The sequence below is a fragment of the Diprion similis genome, chromosome 1 (assembly GCF_021155765.1).
Source record: "Diprion similis isolate iyDipSimi1 chromosome 1, iyDipSimi1.1, whole genome shotgun sequence".
Taxonomy (NCBI): domain Eukaryota; kingdom Metazoa; phylum Arthropoda; class Insecta; order Hymenoptera; family Diprionidae; genus Diprion; species Diprion similis.
The window spans coordinates 1,481,823-1,505,069 of NC_060105.1; the positions used below are offsets into that span (position 1 = coordinate 1,481,823).

Consider the following 23,247-nt stretch of genomic DNA (forward strand, 5'->3'; position numbering starts at 1 on the left):
ACTCGTAGAAAATTGTCGAAGAAAAAACCTTGGACCACCCGGCGGTGCGATCGGAACCTGCACTATAGAGACCGCAAAGTGTTTCATTTAATTTACGTTCCGTTATTATTTTTTCCAATTGGCTTGTGCTTGATTCGAATGTCGTGTTGTGTTGTGCATGGCGTAGGAGAGAACGGTGCCGTCGCAGTGCCGTACGTTGTCGTTGGGGCGGGTGGGGGCGAGCAGAGTCCGCCGATATCGCTCCACAGCGAGGCTAACGCTGCCCCTGCCGCCCCCAACACCCCCGGAGGTGACCCGGGACTGACGGTCCTTCAGCCACCAGTTTCCCAGTCCCAGGTATCGTCGGCTATACCGCCATACTCCGGCATGTTACCCAGCTTCGGACACTACGCCACCGGTGAGTACCCTCCTGCACTTCGATAGTCGGCAAAGACCGTACTTTCCGCTTCAGCGATGTTCCGAAGTGACCGACTGGTCACGAGCTTCCAAGAGACCCGCGCTTTCTCTATACAAAAACAAAAAAAAAAAAAGAAAAAAGTCTCGTGTAAAGTCACTTGAGCTCGTCAATAAGTCCAGAGGATGCAAAGGTGACTCCAGCCATGCAGAAGTGACCCTGGTGACCAGTTTGAGGAAAGGAGTATAATGGCGCCTTGCTTCACAATGAATAAATCATTTGCTGACCGTCTTTTTTTTTATCTCTCTATCAACAGGCGGTGGTGACTACGCCTACAGTGCGGCGTACTCTCAGTACTCGAGTGCACCTTACAGCGGATACGGGTACGGGACGGCGACAAGCGGGTTGCTCAGTAAGTAAACAGTGAGTATGAGTACCGATTAGATCAGGTAGATCCAAGAGTCGTCTTTTATTCATCCTATTTAAAACAGTCTGCTGTTGTTAATTGTCCAGCTCCGGGATATTAATTTCACACTTGCCTATATAAGTTTTCGATAAAACTCCTACTGTGTGCTCTCGATGCTTATGTAATAGTCACTCCTGTATCGTACCTACCTACAGCTGAGACACTCTGTATAACGGAGCGAAATGTCGTGAAAATTTCACACGATATTGCGACATTGACGTTATTCAGTGTGCCGATATACGAAGGCGCGTATTTACCCGAAGACTTGTAACTCTCGGAAGGGCCGCTTTTCGAACCTCATTATCTATTACTTTTCCCATTAAATTCGTACGGTAGATTCCGATTTTCTGCGTCAAGTACAGGTTTCAAAGGCGGCAATTCGCCGAGAAATAAGTCTCGACGATCAACCGACCCTTAAGGCTAATTTTTTTCCCTCTTATCTCGCGTTGCTTAGATTCGACGTATTACTACTGCAATGGGGACACGCTGGCGTCTTCCCACAACACTACGCAACAGGGAGGCGGAAGTGGGGTGGGCATCGGTGTCGGGTGCGGTAATAACAACAACCACAACAACAATGGCAACAACAACAATCACAACCACAACCACAGCCACAACCACAACCACAACGCGGGTTCGGATAGCAGCGCAGAAGTAGCCAGCCGTTCGCCGTTGGCAGCAACCAGGGCGAGTAGCGGCGCCAGCGCAGCTTCACCGACCGGAAGCGCCTGCGTAAAACCCGAGCATCCGATCGCGACGCCCACGGATTTGTACCTCGGTTGAAAATCCTCGTTCGTTATCATTATCACGGTGACGATTATAGAGTGCAGTATTCGATTAGTGAACTGACGCCATATCATAACGGGGGGAGAGAACGCCGACGAGGGACTTGCCGAATTTTTCACATGCGGAGGGTGTAAAATGAAAGAGGGAAATCATGACCACTGATCTCTTATTCTACGGATATAGTATATCTGGTTAATAACACTATTATGACGAGTTTCGCGGTTCAACTACAACATACCATGAGATGCACTGTTATCTAATTATCACAACACGCGGAGCAATTGTAGATACATATACCAAATATAATCCTTTCCCTGTATACAGTAATATATGTATACAGGTGGTTACCCACTCTGATGAGTGAAAGTATCGCATTGAAGATAATTGTATAATTGAACTTGAATAATCATCGGGAGAATGATCAATTTCGCCTTCAGTGAAATATTTCCTTTTCTAATATTGCAATGTTGCACGTGACATGCGTCTGTCATATGTAGTATATATGTATATAATGTGCGAATCGGGGCGAAAGACGAGCCGATATGAAATTCAATTGGTGAAAGAACAGCGTTATGCATATACACAAGTATATTCGGGTGACCGGCGAGCAGTTGCTGCAGCTTTTAGATAGTTTAATTTTTATCCCTAATTAATGATTTTAATGATTAATCATTAATTCCTATGATAAATAGCGTAATTTTTATGCAATCATTTTTTCAATCACACCGAAATTATTTATACACACTGAGACACGTCGTATCCTTATTATGACTATGATTATGATTATCATTATGATTATTATTGTACTAAATTATAATTTAAATAAGTCGCGTTAACATGCGCAGATGTAATTATTACACCATCTCCTTGGCACGTACTACTTATACCCAGGTAGTCTTTTGTTATTTGTATGATATCTATAATTAATTATAATAATCGCGGTTTGATTTGAGATTTATTTATTTTTATTTTATAACAATTTTGTTTCTTTCTTTTTAAATTTTCTTCTCCGTTCAAATTATTAAACGACACATTTTTGTCGTAATTTCATCTATTCGTCCTTATTATCGTACTTTTAAGAATATATTATATATACATGAATATATATACATATATTTTGTAGAAACCAAAGACCACGACGTCGTGTTCGACAGGCAGAGTTTACAGCGACTTTAATTACGCTATCCTTATTATTACAACTATATTATTATTTTTATATTATACTTATCTGTGCAGGTTACTATATAAAGACATATACACACGTATAAATATACGAAGAGTTATTCTTAAAAGGATCTCCTCGAAAATTTCAACTCCTCTAGTTTATCAGCGTAGCCAACTTTTTCAAAATGTTACCAGATCGTGACGTTGCCGTGAAACGGCGCTTATTAATAGGCGAGAGGTTATGGCTGATTGCCACTTATCAGCTAGTCGATTCTAGGGAATTTGTTCTTTCTAGCGAAGGTTTGCTTCAGACTGCGAGCCCGATTGTCAGCCAATCAGAATTAAGCAAGTTGAGTCGCGCGCACGCTACGAGCAAGTCCTTTCAAGCAGAACTCTTTGTATATGTTATCATCACGATTATATCACAAATAATTGTTGTAAATAAAATTTATTATACACGGTGATGCATGCACGACGTTTTTCAATATTACAATATACACATAAATGTACCTATATATGCATACATAAAAAAAAAATTGTATGAATAGCGTGAATTGTATAAGAATAAATGGATTATTTTTCTTTCGCAAGGAAGACAGTTTATGTCAACTAACAGCTGAGATAAAGCTGTTAAGCGATATAACACCTGCAGATGAAAAATTCGCAAATCGAAGAGAAAAATGATAATAATAATAATAATAATAATAATAATAATAATACTAATAGTAATAGTAATAATAATCATCATCATCATAACAATTAGTGTATTAAAAATCTATTAAATTTCAACTCTTTGACAGCACCTGTACATTATGTACATGTATATAGGTATATATATAATAGATGGTACGTCACCGTGTTTTTATTATTGTCATAGAAATATATAAATCCTGTGTCTAAACCGATTTTCGTTTGATTTGAAATAAAAATAATAATAATAATAATAATAATAATAATAATAATAACAAATAAATAAAAAATAACGACTGCGACAGCAAGAAACTAAAGAAAAAGGAACAAGGCTAAAATTATCGCGACTCGATGATCGTTATATATCGTTCTCCATTAACGTATAGTATATTCGTAAAGATTATACCTCGCGCGTGTTACCATATTTTTCTTCCATATCGTAGATCTCTGAAAGAATTTTGACCAACCCTTTTTTCACCCCTATTTTCGATACGTTAGTCGGAAATGGTCGCCGTGTCTCGGCGCGGAATCGCCTTTATAGTCTCCCGGTTTCCATATACAGGGGCGGAAAAGCACACCAGAATTTTTCTTCCGAAATGAAACGAAAAGAAAGTATATAACTATACACTCGTAGGTATGCTAAATGACGTAAACTGTATGTGATCATCGTTCTAATTTTCACCTTCTTAATCATAATATTATATAAATACTTATACATAATATTATTACTGTACGATAATTACATTTTATTTTCTGTAAACTAGTAGTTATATATATGTATATACATATACATATATATATATATACATACATTATAATATATCACCACCTATGTAAGATAGATTATATAAATTGTAACTAGTGAAAATCAACCTCTATACATATAATATAATGTAACATAAATTGACATAAGTATATATCAATATATTTGTATAAATATATGTATATACATATACTTTACAGGTATATATAATATAACATAATATAATATAATATAATATAGTATAATAGTGCACTTGATGAAATGTCAAAATAACGATCTTGCAAATTCAATTCACGGTAATTGTAATAATAATTATTATTATTCTTCTAAATTCACCCGATGAATGTTCGACGAAAATCGGAAAGAAACCCAAAAACTTGAATATTAGTAACAGTAATAACGTATTCACCAATAATTCGATGATAGAATCGGATAACTATTTCGTGTCACGTTTGACATCCGCGATCTACGAGAAAAGGGAATCTGATCGCGACCTGTAATAATAATTATTATTATCAAATTAGTATATTTAATTATGATCTTATACGTGCATATTTCACCCATAATTTAAATACGACCATTACTATTGTTTACTACGATCTATCTACAAATGTACGTACCTTTCATTGTTAAAACGACTTTACGAACATTATTATTTTTTTTCATTATTATTATTATTATTATTACTATTATTATTATTATTACCATAACAATTATTACTATTATTATTTAATACTTTTATTATTTATTAATTACATACGATGATAACCTATGTGTAATAAGTTTTGCCAAAGAACACTAAAAAAAAAAAAAACGAAAACAAACAAACAACCAACAAAAAGGAAGGAAAAACAGAACAAAGCAATATAACGGTAATACTTTATATATTATATATACAGCCCACTATAATAATGCAAATAAAATAAAAATTTTAATAAATGAATAAAAATTATATAAAAAAAATAGAAAATAAAACGAAACAAGAAAGAAAGAGAAATATAACGATTTAGAGAATTATGTATAGAATTATGAAATGGAAAGTCACCTCTCTAATACACATGTATATGCATAGAAATATTGATTGGTTACTGTCAGATCGAAAACGCGATTGTGTAAATGTACAACGCCGATTCAGAATTCTATTGGAACATTTCTCGTCAACGAGAGCTATGAGAATTTCAACAACGGTGAAAAGATTACGAGAAAAACTTTCAAATCAACTATTGCGACCGGAAAGTGCACCGCTAGGATTCGTATTTGAATTATTTGAATCTGCATATAAACATACTTGCAATTATATACGTATAGGGTGAAAAATTAAATCAATTAAACTATTAATTATATATATAATTAATAGTTTAATTGATATATATATATATATATATATATATATATATATATATATAGTATACTTTTGTACAATAAATTTATCGTTGTGTTGTATTGTTTTCTAGAACTTATAATTAACGAATTGATATCGTCCGACTCTCATAATTCGGTGTGCGTGTGTTTTTTCCGCGGGTGCGATTATGTGTACATGCATGCGTGTGTGATATGAATAAGCCCTCAACCTAAAACCTCCGAACTCGTCGTTCCACTCGCGCCACTCTTGTCTATGTCTCGCTGTCGACTCACGAAGAATTGAAAAAATTATTAAAAGAAAACAGAAGAAATGAAAAAGAGAGAAAAAAAAAAAATATACCCAAAAAATGAAAACTCTGTAAATCCTTTTTAAATAAATATGAAGTTTATATATCCTTTCTCTGTGTATTATATACTTTCAAGTTTGCGTAACGCGATCGTAGCTCAGATTTCTTAATTAAACGTTTGTAAACGATTTTATGATACTTACTCACATTTTCTTCTTTTTTTTTTTTTTTCTCCACTCGTTTCTTACAAGCAATCCGAGTCACGGAAAAAAGTGTAAAAACGCGTCGCGGACTCGGAATATCACGCGGTGAAATTTCGGTTAATAGGAATCGGCACACTTCCAGATCTAACCTGCTTTATCGCGCGATATCTCATTGCCCCCAACGAAGAAAATTAACCGAGGAAAATTGATCGACGGAGAATTCGAATGAAAGCAAGACTTTCAGCCGACGACCCATTACAACAGTTTGGTAAATAAGGCCCATTTTCAACTATGGGAGGCCGAATTTTCGGTCATCGAACCCTTTTCAATTAGGAGACAATGAATTTCGGTTCTATTTTTCATTTGGAGCATTACTCTTGTGCGGCTACTCCAAGGGCCGGTAATTGGGTCGTCTAGCTATAACTCGCAGCGATGATGAGGCTGCAATTGCCTCCCGCCATGCAGCAGCTGAGCTGTACAACCGAACCGGGACGATTTTTCGCCCAGCTGCAGGCCTTTTCATCAGATCGAATTATACGCGACGCGTTTATTCGCGAGAGCGTATCTTCTCACCTTGCGTGTATAATTGCACCGTTCCATTCTGATTAAAAATATACTTGTAGTACAGATATTTATCTTGTTCTCGACTGCCGTCAGGATCTGGAGCGATTTCTAATACGCGCTGTCGCGAATGCGCTTCTTTTTTTTAATACATAATTTCATTTCATTCCGTTTCGAAGCCGAAGTCTTTTTTCTGTATCCATAGAGGAGACAGAAACTTTTGGCCATTTACGATCCGAATTACCGATCAATGAATATTGGTATAGGAATCGACCAGTGTGAGGGCGATATTTGTATACAGTTTTTTATTAATAATGTAATTTAAAGTTCGAGTAATAGAGTTGAAGAAACAAACGAGATATAATCATTGAATTTGGCTCAACTCGACCGCGGTCAGAGACTCTTAGTGTTGTAAGACGGTTTCGACTTGCGGTTGACTTGCGGAATTTCCACTGATCGTGTTGTATCAACAGTTATTTATTTACCGCGTCAACTTTTAACGAAACCAGTCCGATTTGTACGATGGGTGTCAAACCATCGTCGATGTTTTATATCTCAGATCTGTATTCGTGTGGGTGCAGTGCTCTTTATGAGCGAAGCTTATACACAAATGCGTAAACTGGACTGCGACGCATCTGGAGCATAACGATGTTCGCTTACTTTTATGCACTATCTTTACTGGATTATTTATGCGCCTATCGTGATCTCGAATTCCCTTATTCGTATTCTTCCCGCCTATTAAGGCGAGCATTAATAAGCCCATTCACCTGCCCCTCGACTCTGTTTCGCAATCGAGATGTTTTTCTTTCTTCATATCGTGTTACGAAGTGACAAATACGTGAACGAAAAAATGCACACATTCTGTAAGACAGTCGCGAAATCTGCCTCAGCTTCAAACCGTATACCGACCGTGGCTTTCACAACATTGAAACTTATCTACCGTTGCTAACTTATCGACTGCGGGTAAAGCAACTACATTGATCGTCACTTACTGACCGAAGACAAGCAACGTCGAAGATTTCCGGCGAATGGAAAGTTGCGTTTTATCTTGATCAGTTAACGCATCGACTTGTTCCGTAATGCAAGATTGATAATTAATATATTGCTAGAGTTGCTCAGTCGACAAATTCAAAATACGCAACTGAAAAACGATTCAGAGTACACGGGATGAATATATGAACCTGAGATAAATCGTAAATGATGTCCGATTGTTACGAATAGGTAACGAGGTATTGAGTTATAATCACTTACGAGTCATGACGATGTATTTATTAGTCTGCATAATCATTGAATGCGAACTTTGTCATGTGATTTTTTTCTAATCTTATTCTGTTCTAATAACTGCATTACGCTTGAACTTTGTGCGATATCTATTGCAACGTTATATGTATGTGTAATTACAAGATAATTATTATTTTATACGCTTATAGTTGAAGATACTTCATATCAACGATATATAATTAGGTACATTATGTTTATGACATAGATAGTGAAGGCTATATTGATGTATTTTTTACATATACGGTTATTACTGGCGTTATTGCGGTTGGAACGTTTCTTTTGGAATGTAGATCGCCTCCACCCTCAAATGTAAAATGCGTTTACTTCTTGTAAACATAACTCTCAGCACCGCCTCGACCAAAGCCTGTAATTATCATAGAGGGATTTTATCAGTTTTCCAACTTTCAGATAATATGAGAGTTGATAATTGTAATTAATTTCTACGAGTTAAATGTGAACCAAAATGAAGAAGTGAAATAAATAAATGCATGAAACTTGATGAAATTCACGTCTACTTGTGGTATTTATAAATAATTCCAGTTCTGTTTGTTCGCAGATATTGAATTGAAGAATCAAAAAGTGTCTCACCTCCGGGGCCGAATAATGCGGCGTAACAAGGCTGATTGCAGTATGGTTTACCCTCATGCTCGGCGTGGCTGCCAGGGGTCAAAGTCTTGTTGCACTTTTCGCATCTCAAACATGCGCTGTGCCAGTCCTTTCCCAGGGATGTTTTTCGTTCCGCTGCGCAAAAACAGAGAAGCATGGAGACTTTATACCGCATATACGCGTCGTGGAAAACAGGAACAAAAGAAAAGCCAACGGGTTGTAAAAGGGGGAGGAATGAGCATAAAAATCCGAGACGACGACCCGCAGCCGCTTTGGAACCAAGAGAAATGAATAAATCGATGCCACTGCACCTCCACAGCAGCTGTCACAGAATGCAACCGAGCCGAGGCATTAGCAATTTTCTAATTACGAATTTCAAGAAGACATCAGGCACCCCTTGGGTCCCGGAGCTTTCTTTCTGCTAAAAAACTCCTTTTCACTCGCGGTGTGAACTCGGCGATGTCCGCGGGGAGCGAACTCGGAGCTCGCAAAACAGCGCATTGTGGAACCGGGTGTTTTGTTCTGGTGAAAGAATCCGCGACGCATGCATCCATCATCCCAGATGAGTTTGCGATATCGTATTAAATAGAGATGTTTATTACGCGACGCTACTCGTATTAGTTACTTGAATTATTGCATCGTGGCAATCATGAGTAGATATCGGCAGCCGTAACAGCCAATGCCTTTGTTTCTCAACAGCACTAATTCATCAATCCACAGTAGAGCGTCGAGTACACTGCGCCGATATAAATTTGGTGCAGATCAACGTCTGTACTCAAATTCGCAGCTGTTACGCTGAATCTTATTTGTCCAAATGATCGCAAGAAATTTGTGCGAGCGATCCGGTTAATTCGCCCTAAGACCTGTATCGACAGTGGATCATTTGACGTTTCGAGATTCGGACCCGCAATCCTTATGGTCATGTGGTACTCAGCTTTCCTGAATTTCGCCACCAAAAAGCGATGCACCGTAGAATTTGAACCCTATCCGTTCGTTCGTTTAATTAATATAAAAAGCAAACGGGCGAGTTTGCTCGGTCGGTAACGGTAAGAATACTACATGACCTTAAACAGCGTATCCAAATCCTCGAGGGTTAATTATTAGCGCGAACAATTCGCAGGCTGCGATTGGGTAGTGGCTCTCATCTCCAGGTCCATCAGCGTAACAAATCCGCGTTATGTAAACCAGAATCATCCAAGTCGCTCTCGAGACCGAGAGATGTAAAGAGCGCGGGCCGAAGGGATGAGGAGGAGAGTGACGGAGGCTGGGCAACCCCACTTTCATTGCCATTTCGCCGCAAACAAACCTGTCGCTCTCATCTCCGGGCGCCTGCCCGGCTCGCTCTTCTTGTTATTACCTAGGCAGAGAAGAAGGCCGTCGGAGCGGGCAGAAGAGCTTTGTTGTTGTCCTCGCAGGCGGATGGAAGCTTCATTGTTGTACAGTGGGCGACTGCGATGTCGGAATGCCGCTCCGTGTACGCAACCTTCCCCCTAAACCCTATGGTTTCGCGCCTGTGTATGAATTCGCGCACCGCGTACACCTTGCCAAATTCATTCCGCTCCTGAGTCCCGACGAGCTTTCGACCGACTCGCTGCAAGCTCCTCAGCGACTCCAATGCTGCCATCGGCAATCCTCGCGGTTCATTAGACAAGCACGAAACGTGCGCAGCTACTTGGGATTCGCCCTTCGCTTCACCCCCCTTCAAGGATTTACCGAGAGATTCAACGCCGTCGAGTGTACTGTACATCCATATCGCCACACCCGACTGACGGGTCCGGATACTCGGTGGGTAAAACCAGAAGACCGCAATACCGCAATTATTCTAACTTTTCATTCCCGAATTTTAATCCCCTGATTTCCGCCTATAAGCTACTTTTTCTTCAGGGTCTACTGTTTCATGATTTCAATGCGTTACCAAGTACTCGACCGAGGCTCCAATTCTTAGCTACGTTTGTATATTTCATGTCGAGAGGGAAACTGATCCAGTAATCAATTCGGTCTGTGACTCGGTGAGACTGCGATTGGCTCATAGATTCTTTTCGGTCACCGCGTAGGTGCGCTTCCACGTATGGATACATTAGTTCCTATAGGTACGCCCACGTATGCATCGCGGGTGCGTGAGACGCACGACGCTTTCAGCGTCACTCGTCGACGACTCCGCAACAGAGCTGGGCTCTATTCACGAGGTAGACGGGTTTTTATCAAAAGACTCCGATGTACTGCATGCGTCGGTATGCACGAGGTACCGAACCGTCTATAACGTGATCCAAAAGTGCGCCTCTTTTACCCGGAGCAAGAGTCGTATAATTATGAGGCCAGAAGTATGAGGCCACATTGATATGGTAATGAAAATCCTTTGTGTAGAAGATTTTGAGCTAATTTTGGGGAGTTTGAAACCATCGAGAAATAAACGATAGCTCAGCTGCAGATTACAAATTTCTAAAAGCTTATAAATACCTTATCCGTCAACAACTTGGAGATTATTTCACTGTGACGGTGTATGAAGGTTTATCGAATACCTACTACGAAATGTGTCGTAAGCTGATAATATAACGCGATACCGATTATACGGAAAAACAAACAATATACCTAGGCGATAAGCCTCCCAATTACGTTCAGTGCCATTTATTGCCGTAACAACATAGTTTCCTGCTTAACCGTGCAGCTGACGACTGAAATTTTTCAACGATTACTCGCTACCTAACAATAAATTTTATACGCTCACGGCTCACGCGAATATCCGTCGACTCCAACGGAGCGTCAGCTCGCGTAACTTTCTACGATTTTTCATTAGCTTCTTTTTCACTCTTTTTCTGTTATTTCATTCACGGTGTAAATACTTACACTGTGCATCACAGAAATACGGAGAATCGTGTGTTTGAGTCGTAGCGTTAAATGCTGTATCTACAATGTTATCTCAAAACGCTCGTCGTGCAACCGATCCACGTGCAGAGTCACTTCCTCTCGCATGGTCGTAATCATTGCTTTCACCGTCGTCCTCACGGAGGGGGAATCGATGGTTAATTAATCTTTTGGAGAAGTCAAACTCAAGTACATTGCAAAAACATCACATTTCGACGATATGATTATCAAGTCAAAGGTTACTGATATAAATCGATACGATACATCGTCAGCTTTTCGAATTTAGTCTCGTGATCGATCACTGGCGGATTAAAGAGACAAATTGAATAACGCGCCCATCGGTATATGGGAGAAAGGTATGAAGTTCTTTTTTCTCAACCACGTATGCAATTAACATCCGACTTCGAACTGCTTGTCGTTCGTGTTTTCACACCTGTATTGCAGCTTTGTGTACTCAGGTGCAGTTGTAACCGACATATAACTCGAAGCGTGTATAGAGAAAGTGCTCGAAGGTTGAGAAGATGAGGTCACGGTTAGATCCGCGTGATTCATCCGTCCGCATAATTTTAAACGACCGGTGCATGCGTAATTGCGCGCTTGCTTGGATTCGGTAAAAAACTCAACGAGAATCGCATCGATTTTTTAACCAAGCTACACGAGGAGAGTAAAAGAGAACGTGGGTCGAGAGCTGGACGCCAAGTAGGTATGTGTGCCTTCCTTCTTACGCATAACTGAGATCATCGCTAATTAAAATACAGCTCGAAAGGCACGTTATCGAGGAATAATAGTGGCGATAACAATGCCTTGACACAGTTCCACCATATCGGCTGACACACAACACGTTTCCGCAAGGACGTTTCCCTTCGACTTTGTTCGCAGAAACGCATTCCACTCGTTGCACTAATTACGTTTCAACGAAGTTGTGGATGTTTTCTGTCATGCATTCTTGCAAAATTGTAGTATTTGCAAATTTTCTTTCTTTTTTTCGTCCCGGATCGCGTTGCGTTGCAAGTAAACCGCCGACGCTCGCGATTCCGTCATTTTTTTACAACGTTTGCCGAAAATCGCTGACCAAGAGAGACGCGGAATGGAATCGCCGGTCATGTTGGCAAGAAATATATTTAATAGCATCACGTCCAGTCGATGAAACGCAAATTCTTCTTCTAAAATATTCGTAATTTTTTCACGGATATCCCTCAAGATTTCCCGCATCCGGTTCTGCACTGCGATACGTAGCTCAGACATCCGGCATCCCATTCTTTTGTGCTTAGCTGATGTATTCACGCGTTGACGCGTACACATTTATAACGATAATTATAATTAAACACAGAGGCGTCCACCCGTATACACACCGCGGCTCGGCGCTCATTACGGCAGAGTTGTAAATAAAAGTGACGCGGGAATCTCTAGATGATTGCCATTGAAACGTAGCGAAAATTGTAGTCACGGTGCTAAGATACGCGACACTGTTCAAACTAAGGCTTAATTTGTGATTGATTGAACTCAGTAGCATATCAACATGCAAACCGATTTTCCATCAAGATTAAAACCAACAACATGAGAGAATGAAACGGGAATAAACTAGGAATACTGAGAGCGTTAAGAGAGCGTGCAATTATCCTGAATTATATGCATTCATTAAATTGTGTCGACCGGTTAACCGCAGCTACCGCAGCTCTTATTTTTTTCCCCACATTATCAAACTTTGTTATCATCAATCGAGTCGTATATTTTTTTTTTTTTTTACCCCCAGTATGAGAAACAATTTTCAATTGATACGATCTCACGCAGTGTAGATACAAATCGACACGCCCTTGTTCAGCCTTCTTTCCAGCTAAAAATCTAGCGTTTAAAGTGTGGTTCACAGGGTGTAGAAGAAAGATGGGGAAAATCTAATCCAAGATAAGAAAGCAGTGAAAGCAGAATACTCACCGAAGTATACCGGCTTTTCGCACTTCGGGCAGTTCGGCATGATGCAGGTTAGCTGGGCGTGAGCGTGGCTCTCAACGGCTACAAACGAATCGTCTCTGAAGTCTGGGAAGCGTTCTTCGGCGTGGTCAACCGCTCACTAGATCGCGTCTGGTCCCGGTCGCCGGGTTTCCCCTTCTCTGGCCTTCCGTCCTGCTTCTTGCGTCCCGCAACGCGTTACGTTCAGCTTTATAATGTATTGCGTCCGATCCGTTCAAGCAGCCACTCGAGCCGATCGCAGCCCGGCTCTGGGTGAGCTCACCGCAAACGCTGATGTAATCGGTTAGTATTTTGGCCCTCTTGTCATCCGGCCGATCGCAATGTTTCTAGAATCGATGCAACAAGCACTTTATCTCAAAATGCCCCAACTAGTTGCAGAGAGCCCGAACACTTTGCCCCAATTTTTTGGGGTCAAGACTTTGTTCGAAAGGATGGTTTTCGCTCCAATCTATTGTGAAGCTGGGATTGATTGTCATAGAAGCTTAAAGGAAGGTCAAGATAATCCTCGAAAGAGCCGACCGCACAAAAGCTTCCTAAGCCACGGGTACACTTATATTGTTGTTAGTCTTATCTATTCGAAATTATTTTCTTTTATTCTCTGAGAAATCAATTCATTCGATCTTCTTTCCGACTGTAGGTCAATAACTTGTATAATCGAACTACGCATAAAGTATATCGTCGCATTTAAATTCGACAATGATCTGCGGTGAATGGGGTCTACTACTTTGATACAGAAGATTGAAGGAATAAAAGAGCAGAAGGAAAGGAGAGAAAAAGAATGGGTAACAATCTCGGACGCTGGAAGAAGCTCGGCTGGATCTGATATTGATTGATTGAGACAAGGTCGAAGACGTAAATCATCGAGGCGTAGGCTGGAAAGTTTTGGTCAGCCTCTAATACTCCTGTCGTAAACCATGTCTACGTTCGCGTAAGCAGCCTATGATTTCCTTCATCCATTCTCACTGTGTTGTATGAATTTTGTGCCTAGCACAAGGAGAAAGCTAAAAGAAATTGATTATATATGCTCTATGATCTCTGATACGATATATATAAAATAATTTCCAGACCACTGCCAGTAATGAAGAGAAATTAAGACTGACTCGAGTGAATTTCGGGACTTTGACCGACGTTCAATGTAACAGTTCAAAACCTGGGGCTAAGCTCAATGCCAGAGGAAAATCCGACTTGAACGAAATCAGTGCTTAAACCAAGATTTCGTCGTTACTATATAAACCGATATACCGCAGAGCGATATGGTACACGAGAATTAATTAGGAGTTATTAGCGCACCGAGTGGTGACATTGCAAACAGCTAAATGACTTCCTCTGGTAACCACATCCTCGAATAAATAATGGAAGTGGAAATTGTTAGTGGTGTTCTTTCGTTCGTCGTGGGTGTTGGGGATTAGTTGGGTTTCATACTCCAGGGATTACAGTCGGAGTACCTAAGAATCGCTTCTCTCTTCACGGTCTTTCATCGCTCCAAGCAGGGGTGAAATCTGGTCAAGATGACGGTCTGCCTGGCCCCGGCGACGAAGCTTGAGCTCATAACGCTCGTCGAGATCGGCGAAGTAAGACAAGCGGAGCAAATCCTCGAGTCCAGCAACGCAAACGATCACCGAAGTTTCGTCGAGCCTTGCGGTTCTCTCCAAGTTACTCTCGTCCACCTCGCAGCATGGCAAGGATACCTCAGCATCCTCCAGCGACTTGAAGTCTCGAATGCGGACCTTGACGCCACCGACAAGTTAGGAAGGTGTGCGCTTCACCTAGCCGCTCAGCAAAATCACGTCGACGTCGTCAGGTGGCTTTTGGAGCGAGGAGCTGCCATTGAAAACCGATTCGAAGTCAGATTCCTGCCCAAGGATGAACCCTACAGTGCCATCGCCATAAACTCCTGGCCAAACTGCGATGTCGGACAAAATGTAATCATAAAAATCACTAAGTGTCTAAGAAGTCGAGTCAAGTTTTGGTTCTTTTTTTTTTTTGTTTCAAATCGATCCAAATCCTTAGCTACCACTACCGGAATGTTGGGGAAGAACGGCGCTTCACCAGGCGGTCAAAGCTGGACACGTTGACATAGTAAACCTCCTGCTGGACGCCGGGGCAAATCCGGATGCCCGGGACCAACGGGGAGTGACGCCCTTGCATCTGGCCGCCGTTACGGTGGACCCGAGTGACCAGATGGATATGTCACGGTTCGAGAGGATCGTCGATGCCCTCGTGTCCGCCTCAGCGTCCGTCAATATCGTCCACCCGGACACAGGTGAGTCTCGATCCCGTTTCTGTTGGTGGTGGTTCAATCGCAATTGGTTCACCTCTTCCTCTCGACCAAGGCACAACGGCGCTTCATCATGCCGTGACCCTGGGGAGCTGCAAAGCGACGAAGCGACTTCTCGAGGGTGGTGCCTGGCCCACGGCTCGATGTATTGGAACAGGAATCACCCCGCTCCACATTGCGGCCAGCGCCGGGTTCCACGACATCTTACGGATCCTGCTGTCGTACATGGACTCCTCGTTCGTCGATGTCCAGGATGAGGTCAGTATGGTTTTGAGTTCCAAGTTGCCGGTAAGAGGTCGCAATCCAGTTTCACCTGAAGATTGCTTCACGTAGATTGGACGTACTCCACTTCACGCGGCAGCCTACCAAGGTCACCTTACATCCATTCGGGTCCTGGTCGACAACGGTGGTAATTTGGCCTCCGAGACAAAGACAGGTGTGACGGTGATCGACGCCATATTCGAAAACATCGCCCGACCGATCACTTTTATCACGAACATTCTAGACTCGCTGGTGCGGGCGACGGACAAAAACGTAAACGTAAGCACACGCTGGTGTCCAGCCCTCTTCGTCGGCACTGATCTCCAACAAAACTGATGTTCACGTTTCAGCAAGTCGTCCTGGACTTCAAGCCGCTGGCACCCCGAGGCGAACTCCAGATGGCGGTGGTTTCTGCTCTGATTGGAGCTGTGCCAAGCATCGAGCAGATGACGATCCTCCAGCACCCGCTGATCGAAGCTTTTCTTGGAATTAAGTGGTTCCGGCTTCGTCCATTCTTTTTCCTCCTTGTAATCATCCACGTGTTCTTCGTACTCTCCTTGTCGTGCTACGCGATGATCATCCTTCAGCAAGTCTTGAACGTCGCGATACCTGCAGGCAGAATCCTCATCTTCTGCGCGTGTATCATTCTTGGCCACAATCTACTCCAGCTGCTCATAGTGCCGAGGTGATTATTAGGCTCCTCGCTAATATTCGTCCAAGTCATTTGAACGACCGAATCATTTTCTTCCCTTCTCTTCTTCAGGCACTATACGAGGCAGTTCGAAACCTGGCTGTCAGCCATCTGTGTGACCATCTCGATCGCAGTGGCGATTACTGGGGAGTACTATCCGGACATGATGAAATCAACCCATAAAACACTGAACCAAGTTGAGAGAGGAAACTTTCGTCAGTGGATCCTGCAGTTCGTCAGCGTGGCCGTACTCATCGCCTGGATCCAGATGATGCTTCTCGTCGGTAGATTTCCAACCTTGGGATACTACACGCTCATGTTCTCGACTGTACTGAAAAACGTCTTCAAGGTGCTCATAGCCTTCGTGTGGCTCATCATTGGTTTTGCTCTAAGCTTCTCGCTCCTGTTCTGCGACGGAGGACAGTTCACCCATTCCTGGAAGGCCGTGATCAAGACCATGGTCATGATGACCGGAGAATACAACTTTGACGAACTCGTGGAGACGATCGATGATAAACCGGGGACAAACGTCGTTCTCCCTTTTGTCGGGAGGATAGTTTTCCTCATGTTCGTAATGCTTGCCAGTATTGTGCTGATGAATCTCATGATCGGTCTGGCCGTCAGCGATATCCAGGGAATCTTGAAGGAGGTAATTTAATGACCTTTAAAACTCTTTTAGTGTTAGCATGGCCCTGCAGTGTTATTCGAGAATGACGGACCTACCTGAAAACAGGTAGAGAGCAACCAGCAACCCGATCCAGATTGCACTTGACCATGAGTTATATATCTGTGCGAGAGGTCGGGAAATGACTCGGCTAATGCATGTAAATTTTGAAATTCCTGTGCGACTAGGGCTACATTCGTAGGTTGCTGAAGCAGGCTGAGTTCGTTGCCCACTTGGAGTGGGTGACGTCCCACCGGATCTTCAGAAGCCGGGTGGTTCCCAGATACCTGAGGGCGATGCTCGAATTGAAGAAGACGATCCCGACCCAAATAACGCTCGGTGTCTTGACGGAGTACGGACAGAAGAATACTGGGTTTTCGGAAGAGCTGATCGACGCTCTTTTCGACGTCGCCATGAGGAACCGGGAACTTGACAAAGAGTAATTCGGTTCATCAAAACTTTCTACGATCACAGGCATCTGCAACGTTTCAAGTAAACTTCACTGTTTTGTGTTTCAGGTGCGAAAGTCACGCCCCGTCTTCCAAAAGGAATGAAGACTGTTTCGGTGAAACGGTCTCGTCCTGCCAGTATGGATTCAAGGAATTGCGTCGAGAAAATGTGCGCACGCCAAGAATGCAGTCCATAAGACGCAAGCTGGGTAGGCGACGAAAGAGCGCATTCTGATTGAAAACCATACGCAACGCGTGTTGCATGGTTATGATGGAATTCAACAAGCTGAATTCTCGGTGCTTAGACATTCGTTGAAAGAAAACTTATAACTTAGCTGTTCTTGCTGCAATTTTGATTAGCGTGAACTAGCGTTCGACCCATGGGGAGTGATGGAAATCATCTAGCAGCATAAATAAAATTCCAAGCGTGTCATGGTGGCCATATTAAAAATACGTCACAAACATATTTTATTAAGAAGTTTAAACCACAGATTTAAATACTCAGCCAGTCTTCGATCAACGGATCATTTTGAAACGCGGGAAATTAAAATCTGAATGTCTATTTCGTCGGTAAAACAGAAGCGCGTAAATCTGACGAAAAAAAAACATAATTCTAATCCCAACGAGGTAAGTTATACTCATTATATAAATATGCATTGATAAAAAGCATCGCAATACTCGTGAAATTGACCTCAGCTGGTAATGAAGGCACGCGTGTGTATATTCATTGTCAGTTGTCGAGAGACTTGGTTACCCGTGAAATATGGTGCTATTGTGGCCCAACAGATGTCAGAGGTAGACAGGATGGCGCTGCATTGCAAGTGAATGATCGGTGTTCGAACCTTAATTTCATCAGATTACCGGCATACGGAAAAAAAATTCACTGGACCAACAAATTTTGATGCTAATATAGTTATAGCAAGATTTTAGCTGTTGAATAAAAAATTTTCATTACAACAGCAAAGGTTTTACAAGTACAGCCAAACGGAGTTCCAATTTTTTTGTTTGTATTGCATATAGCGATTTACTCACGTTGACCTAATGCAGTAACTTCACAATCATTTGTGATACATAGGTACAAATGATCCGAGAATAAGTAATTCGTTTCAATTGGATTCTATAACATATTATTGCAATCTTTACAAGCGAAACAAACACCTCTGATTTCTAAAATATTTTTTAATCCAGACCCCCGCAATCTGCAAAGTAGTCGGACAGTTGTTCGGCTACGAGTAATTTATGATATTGAACATCGGATATGATCATTAATAACGTGTCGATGATGAAGGAGAAAATAATTTTTTCTATCTTTAACCACTCGCGTGTATTTGCGACTTATGATTTTTATTTCGTTTATTCTACTAGCCCACGTTTATACATTAATTATAATTATTAGAGTATTCGATTTATAAATGTAGCAGTGTTACATTTTCAGTAATTTTGTCTGATTCTACAACGATGTCGATTTTTACCTGTGAAGAAAAATAAATTGTCGTTTGTTTTTCATCAATATATCTATTTCCTTTTCGTTCGTGTTTCTCATCTTTCATTACACGACTTGGTTGCTTTCCAAGGATTCGGTCAGCCGTTAAACGTAAGAAGGATAGTCTTCAGTCTGTTGTCGAATGAGAAGATCAAAGTGATGCAGAGTTTTCGGCGGTATTTAATCGCGTGTAATATTCGATGCAATATAAGATTTCCGCGACAGGTGAATTATACGCATTATTCAGGCGTCCGACAAGTGACAACGATAGCTGTTATCGGAATTCTCTTATAATGATCGTTTGATTATTGTTCAGCCGTCAAGCGGTATGTACATAAGTTACGAAATATTATCAAACGTATAAGGTAGGCATGCATGTTATAACGATGACAGTGATGCTGGCATCAGCAGCGAGCTCATTTCGGTCAGGTATCGCTTTTCAATCTTGACTTCTCCGTATATAATATTGATACACATTTACACAAATGTGTCGGCCTGCATATCTAATCTAAAAATCTAAAAAGCAGAAAAACACTAATCGGAAATTACCAGCCCTAATCCCCAACTCGTCATCGAAAATTTAAGAGAGCGTTAATTCCATCGCGCAGATAATTCGCCGAGCTTTTCAGCTCGCAATGTCGATCCGGTTTCGCAGTGAAAACCCGATAACGTCTGGTTTGCTTTAATTTCATCTATAGATTGAAAATCCGACCAATTTTTTCCTCACTACCGTTTTAGAGGAATATCTGCGCAATAATTTTAAAGGCCGAAGGCCGTGATCTACGAATGGTAAAACGCGTGATTCGACGTGACGGGATTAACGGATTGAATTCACTGACACACGAGCGTGCATAGTTGTCACCTAACACCGCGAGGAACCCAAAGGAGGCACCTACATACTACGTCTTATCTCCTCGTCTCCTGACTTGCGTGATATGGCGTGTAGAGTGAGTCAGTGAATGACATCTCAAACTCTGACCATGACCCGCGAGTCTATTATTGCGTCTATATATATCGAAGGCGTGAAATTACATACGATCATGCACGGACAGGGTATACATGGAATCATCTACGCGGGGTTGTAATTGATATGACGGTGGACTTACACACACCTGTCCACCGATTAGGTGAACTCGCGGGTTTAGAAATGCGTTACGAAATTTTAACCTGCCGTTAGGCTGCAGGTTTTGACGTCCAAGATACGAGGAATAAATATGAAAATAAAGGGGTATAAAATGAACGTGTAACTTTTACAGGATGTGCGTGATTCTGAATTTTGTATATTTCAAATGATGCAGCTGAATATATGTTGTAATATTTCTTTTTTTGGTTGGAAGTGGGTATACATATATTGAATTTCAGTCTGGTTTAAATCTCTTATTTATTTGAGTTATTGTTAATAAGAACTGAAGAGGATAACAAAAGTACAAAAGGGGCCTTTCTTAGGAGTATTTATACTTGTATCGAAGCTTAACAATTTAACATACATTTAGGAATAATTTTACTGACGGATTTAGCAAGTACATGCAGGATTATATTGGATACACTTTCTTTGAAAATTTCACCATACTTGCTAGCTGACTGATTTCTGTTTCTTTGTACCGGAAGACGCAGCAGGAGCAGCTAGCGCCCTCAAGCCGCGTTTACATTTTTCATTCAACTTAAGCTTGGTACTTATGTGCGACACTTAAAGTAATTAGGTATCTTAACACTCCTCCTTAATTACTTTACTTCGTAATAGTTTGAAACTTACATAGGGTAAAGGTTTTGTTAAAATATCGGCTATTTGTTCGTTACTCTTTACATGTTTTAAGGTAATAGTAGATTCTAAATGTTCTTGAATGAACTTACGTGAGATGTCTATGTGTTTCTTTCCTTTTGTAATTCTCCCTTCATGGGTGTTTTGCAACATACAGATAGCTGATCTGTTATCAACGTATAAAGTTGTGGGTTCATTTAGATTTGTAATGCCTAGCTCGCTACCTAAACGTCGTATCCAGCAAATGTCATCAATAGATGATACTGCTGCTCGATATTCAGCCTCGGCTGTAGAATTTGCTACATGGCGTTGCTTCTGTGTGTGCCATACAATAGGGCCTCCTCTCAAAATAAGCACACCACTTGTTGACTTTCCAGTCACTGGATCTCCTCCATAATCTGAGTCAGTATAGGCTATTACGTTATCATCTCCGTTAAAGAAGATTCCAAAATTCGTTGTGCCATTTAAATATTGAAACACACGTTTTACCATTCTCCAATGACTCGTCATCGGTTTACTCATCTGTCTACTAAGATAGTTCACTGCAAAGCTAATATCTGGACGGCTAATTGTAGCTAAATAAAGTAAGCTACCTATGGCTTCACGATATGGATTTAGTTTATCAAGTGGTTGATCGTTTACAAATTTTCCTTCGTCAGTTATCATACCACGTTCCATCGGTGTGGATACAGGACTAGAGTTTTCAAGGTTGAATCTTTTGATAATTTTCTCAGTGTACTGGACTTGGTTTACGAAAATGCCATTTGAATTTACTTCAATATTCATCCCTAAATATGACAGACGATTGCTTGTAGCAGTATTAAATGTGATCTCAAACTTTTGATTCACTTTTCTCAATATTTGTACTAGTTTAGATTCATCTTTTCCAGCAATTATTCCGTCATCAACAAATAAGATCATAATGACGGTTCTGTCTTTATTATAATATACACACGGATCATCTTCAGTATTTTCTAATCCAAATGTTTTTAAGTACGATGAGATTTTCTCATTCCAATTTTTAGGTGATTGCTTCAGACCATACAGACTCTTAATGAGCTTACAAACGCGTCCTGAATCATCATCAAATCCTTCAGGTTGATACATATATATATTTTCTTCTAATTCACCGTGTAAGAAGGCTGTTCTAACATCGAATGTCATTAGCTTCATTTTGTTTGACGCGGCAAGACTTAGCAACAATCGAATAGATGCATGACGAGCAACAGGACTAAACGTTTCAAAATAATCTATACCCTTTTCCTGTTCAAATCCTCGCGCTACTAATCTAGCTTTCTCTGTACCATCGGATTTTTGACGTAAAACCCAACGGCAGGATAATGGTTTAGCATCTTTCGGTAGTTCTACTAATTTCCAAGTATTCATTTTGACTAGAGACTCGAATTCATTTTGCATTGCTTTGTACCAATTTTTATCTTTCAGTGCTTCAGATACGGATATATCTTCTACTTCACCTATCATTGCACAATTGTTTGCGCTATTTATCCAGCCTGTCTCATACTCGGCAAATTTTCTGGGCATTCTTAACTCGTTACGATTTCTTAACTTTACACCCTCATTTTGATTTTCAGCTTCAACTATTTCGGAGTTTTGGCTTTCATCTGAAGTGTCATTGTCAGGTGTATCATATTCCGAATCTACTGACTCAATTTCAATATTTTCATTTTCGTTTTCATTTAGAGGCATCTGCATTTCGGTTAGACTTTGATTTGACTTAAATTTTTCATCAAAAATTACATTTTCAGAGCTTATCACATCATTTTTATCTTTGACATAGATTCTGTAACTCGGTGAATCTAAATCGTAACCTACAAATATACCTTTTATCGACTTTTTACCGATTTTTGTTTGTTTATGCTTTGGTAACAAAACGTAACAGTCACATCCAAAGATTCTTAGCTTACTTATGTCTATTGTGCGTCCAAACCACAGTTCGGCTGGTGTTTTATTCTTTTGTGAGCTTGTACCAGTCTGATTAATTGTAAATACTGCGTAATTTATTGCTTCGGCCCACAAATTTTCATCTAAACCTTTCGATTGTATCGCAGTTCTAGCTGCCTCTACGATTGTACGCATTTCACGTTCGATTCGACCATTTTGTTCTGGCGTATATGTATTAGTCTTGCTATGAAGAACTCCTAGATTGTCTAATAGTTTCTTAGTATCACAATTTTTAATCTCCGTGCCATTGTCTGACCTGAGAGTCTTAACTTTTCTGTCAAATTGGTTTTGCACCATTTTTAGGAAT

General features: G+C 40.8%; 3 protein-coding genes across 5 annotated transcripts in view; 2 read left to right on the forward strand and 1 right to left on the reverse strand.

Moving 5' to 3' along the window:
- LOC124406721 (paired box protein Pax-8) overlaps positions 1-3,500 on the forward strand; it is a 75,634-nt gene extending 72,134 nt beyond the window's left edge. For all 3 annotated transcript variants that reach the window (XM_046882271.1, XM_046882281.1, XM_046882289.1), the window contains 3 exons: positions 167-397; positions 711-806; positions 1,315-3,500. In XM_046882271.1, coding sequence (XP_046738227.1) covers positions 167-397; positions 711-806; positions 1,315-1,643 — 656 coding nt within the window. In that variant the 3' untranslated portion in view covers positions 1,644-3,500. The remainder of the gene's footprint in view (positions 1-166; positions 398-710; positions 807-1,314) is intronic.
- A 4,423-nt stretch (positions 3,501-7,923) lies between these two features.
- Positions 7,924-13,540, reverse strand: LOC124406658 (cysteine-rich protein 1-like). Its single transcript, XM_046882160.1, has 3 exons — positions 13,358-13,540; positions 8,546-8,698; positions 7,924-8,321 (listed from the first exon to the last, which is right to left on the reverse strand). Exons 1-3 carry the CDS (start codon positions 13,395-13,397, stop codon positions 8,278-8,280), a joined length of 237 nt encoding a protein of 78 aa, XP_046738116.1. The 5' UTR covers positions 13,398-13,540; the 3' UTR covers positions 7,924-8,277.
- Positions 13,541-14,901: 1,361 nt separating this feature from the next.
- Positions 14,902-18,584, forward strand: LOC124413512 (transient receptor potential channel pyrexia-like). The gene is made up of 8 exons (XM_046894182.1): positions 14,902-15,315; positions 15,404-15,656; positions 15,727-15,929; positions 16,005-16,211; positions 16,283-16,617; positions 16,696-17,272; positions 17,476-17,726; positions 17,806-18,584. The coding sequence occupies exons 1-8, from the start codon at positions 14,902-14,904 to the stop codon at positions 17,969-17,971; spliced, it is 2,406 nt and encodes an 801-aa protein (XP_046750138.1). The 3' UTR covers positions 17,972-18,584.
- The last annotated feature ends 4,663 nt before the right edge of the window (positions 18,585-23,247 follow it).